The sequence below is a fragment of the Orycteropus afer genome, unplaced genomic scaffold (genome assembly GCF_000298275.1).
Source record: "Orycteropus afer afer isolate SDZICR_OR568_19922 unplaced genomic scaffold, OryAfe1.0 scaffold00130, whole genome shotgun sequence".
NCBI lineage: Eukaryota > Metazoa > Chordata > Mammalia > Tubulidentata > Orycteropodidae > Orycteropus > Orycteropus afer.
Window position 1 is genome coordinate 686025 of NW_006921717.1, and position 2886 is coordinate 688910.

General features: G+C 55.2%; 1 protein-coding gene across 1 annotated transcript in view; it reads left to right on the forward strand.

The window, feature by feature from the left end:
• Nucleotides 1–2886, forward strand: part of CPT1A (carnitine palmitoyltransferase 1A) — a 76246-nt gene that overhangs the window by 43252 nt on the left and 30108 nt on the right. Inside the window, exon 8 of the mRNA XM_042781508.1 lies at nucleotides 1351–1442. Coding sequence (XP_042637442.1) covers nucleotides 1351–1442 — 92 coding nt within the window. The remainder of the gene's footprint in view (nucleotides 1–1350; nucleotides 1443–2886) is intronic.

Genomic DNA, 2886 nt, shown 5'->3' on the forward strand with positions numbered 1-2886 from the left:
GGCACCTTCCGTGTGCGTCCTGCCTGCTGGTGGCCCACGTGACGCTCATGCTGCAGCCTCCCCCTGGTCTCGGTCGCCATCTCCACGTGGCCTGTGCCCGGGCCTGTCCCCATCGTCCTCCACCTTGGTCAGGGCACCACTCAGATGGCATTAGGATCCCACTCCACAGTGGCCTCATCACCACTAATTACATCTGCAAAAGACTGCTTCCAACAAGGTCATGTTTAGGACATCAGGAATCGGGGCTGGGACATCGCTGTAGCTTTTAATGGCACGGTGCAATCCACAACATAAACAAACGACTTCTTCTTGTGTTTTTTTTTTTTTTAATTGTGATTTGGGTAAAAGCTTACAGAGCAAATTCATTTCCATACAGCAGTCAAACAGCTTCTTTTAAAACATTTTTTAAGGCAAAGCTTGATGGAGGTGTAATTGACACAGTACATGTGTTTAGAGTGTGACACACACATTCCCCCCTTACACACTCACACACACACCTTTACACACTGAGACACAGTCGTACCCTTACACTCACACACACCCTTATACTCTCACCCTTGCACACATACACACTCATGCACACATGCTCAGTTTCACACACACACGTACATGCACACTCAGCCATCCATTGAACCACCATTTGGACGCGATAATGACCGTGTCAGGAGCCTGCCAGGACCCGGTCATGCTCTGCCCTGCGGGAGCCCCCGTGTGCTCTCTGTTGACTGGAGTGGTTGGCGCTCAGCGGAGCTCAAACCCGTGGAGTCACGGCGTGGCTGGCTCTTTGCTGCAGCATCACCATTTCGAGATTTAATTGTGGTGCAGTGCCTAAGGCATCTGACTGCTAACCAGAAGGCTGGCGGTTCAAACCCACCAGCCACTCCTCGGAAGGAAGGTTGGACAATCTACTTCTATAGTGATACTGCCTCGGAAACCCAAGGAGGGGTTGCTGTGAGTCGGGTCCGACTCAATGGCACTGTGTTTTTGTTTGGGCTCAGGGACACCCACCTGCGGTATTTAGTTATGCACTTGCCCTTTGAAGAAACCCTTGGGCGTTTCTTAAGGAGAATGGCACTGCCGGCGGGCGTCTCCTGAGAACCCCAACTTTTCTTCTGTAGCTTCCCCAGTGCTGAGTGTCAGTTGCCAAAGAGCTGAGCAGGGTGTCTGACGTAGGAAGCGGTGCCCTAGCCGTGAAGCCTGTACCCAGGGCATCGGTGTCCTAGCACGGAAGAGGTGAAGCCGGGCCAGGCTCTGCACGCACGATGCAAGCCCAGCGTTTAGTGTGTGATGCCCGTTAGTGCCTTCCTTGCCTCCCCGTGGAATTTTTCTCGTTTGAAACGCGTTTCTCTCACAGATTCTGCTTTTGGGCTCCACCATCCCACTCTGCTCTGCCCAGTGGGAGCGAATGTTCAACACGTCCCGGATCCCAGGCGAGGAGACAGGTGAGTGAGCTCCGCCTGGGGCCCCCAGGTCAGCACCTCCCGTCCTCGTGCTCAGAACAGGAAGGACGGGAGAGCGGAGACCCCGCTCCTCACATTTTAGCAGCCACCTTCCTTTCCACCTGACATGGGTCCCTTCATGAGGTCCAGACAGGCAACGCATTTGCAGACCCCCACTGGCCTCTGTCTTAGGGAGTATTGTCCAAGTCTGGTTAGAAATGATTGTCTTCCTTCATTGGAATTCTTTGGGGACTGTTTGCTTGGGCCTAGTGCACAGCTCTTGGTGGGAGGACCTCAAACCGTCCATGGTCAAGACCCTCGATTCGTGGTCCAGCCACTCAGGTTCCAGCTGCCTGGCTGGGGCACAGGAGCCCCTCTGGGCACAGGGTGGTCACAGAATTGACCGACTGAGCCAGGACACTCATTGGAAACGAAAGCAGGGACTGTGGGCACCAAGTAGGACCACCACAGGCCCACCAGGACAGGGGCATCCTGTCTGTGTCTCCCCAGGGACCGTGGGCACCGAGTCGGACCATTGCAGGCCCACCAGGACAGGGCATCCTGTCTGTGTCTCCCCAGGGACCGTGGGCAAACAGCTGACTCCCATAGTGGGATACAAAGGCCCTGGCCTCCTTGAGTTCAAGGCCTTCATGGCAGGGTGTTCCCACCACCTTCTTTATTTTCTGTTGTTTTATTGAAATATAACTTAGCTACTTCACAGTTCACCCGTCAAGCACAGCCAGGGCTGTGAGGATGGTACCAGACCAGGCCATGTTTGGGTCTCTTGTGCATGGCGTTACTGAGAGTCCAAGCCAGCTGACCAGCGCCTGACGACTGCAGTTCCCCTAGTTGAAGCGCACAGCCAGCGGCTCGTGGTGTATTTACAGGCCGTCTAACTTGACCGCAGCCCATCTTAGGACATCTCCATCACCAGGGAGGCCCTGCCCTGAGGAGCGGTCACTCCCCATTCTCCCCCACAGCTCCAGGCAGCCCCAGGTCTATTTCTGTCTCTAGAGTTGCCTGCTCAGGACACTTTCTGTAAGTGGAGCCACACTGTGCGACTCTCCTTGCTTTAAAATGATAACTTGCATACTTGGCTGTCATCACTTCTTCAGTTACCCCCCGCCCCCCCAGTCCATGCCTTTTCCCACCCCGTTCTCTGTGGGCATCCGTCTGTCCTCATTGTTGCTTTGGAAGCTGGTCAGAAACGTCCCCAGCAGACCCAGCTCTTTGAGTGAGGTGCTAATAGTGCAGGACATCCCACCAGGGTGAGCACGGGGCCCTCCCAGACCAGAGCCGGGCGCTGGTGGCTTCCTTACTTTGACGAGCCAGTCTGCTTCTGTGAACACTGACAGCCTGGGACCCAGTGGGCAGTTCCACTCTGTCCTCTAGGGGCGCTGTGGGTCGGAATGGACTCCATGGCAGTGGGTGTGGTTTGGGCTTTGCT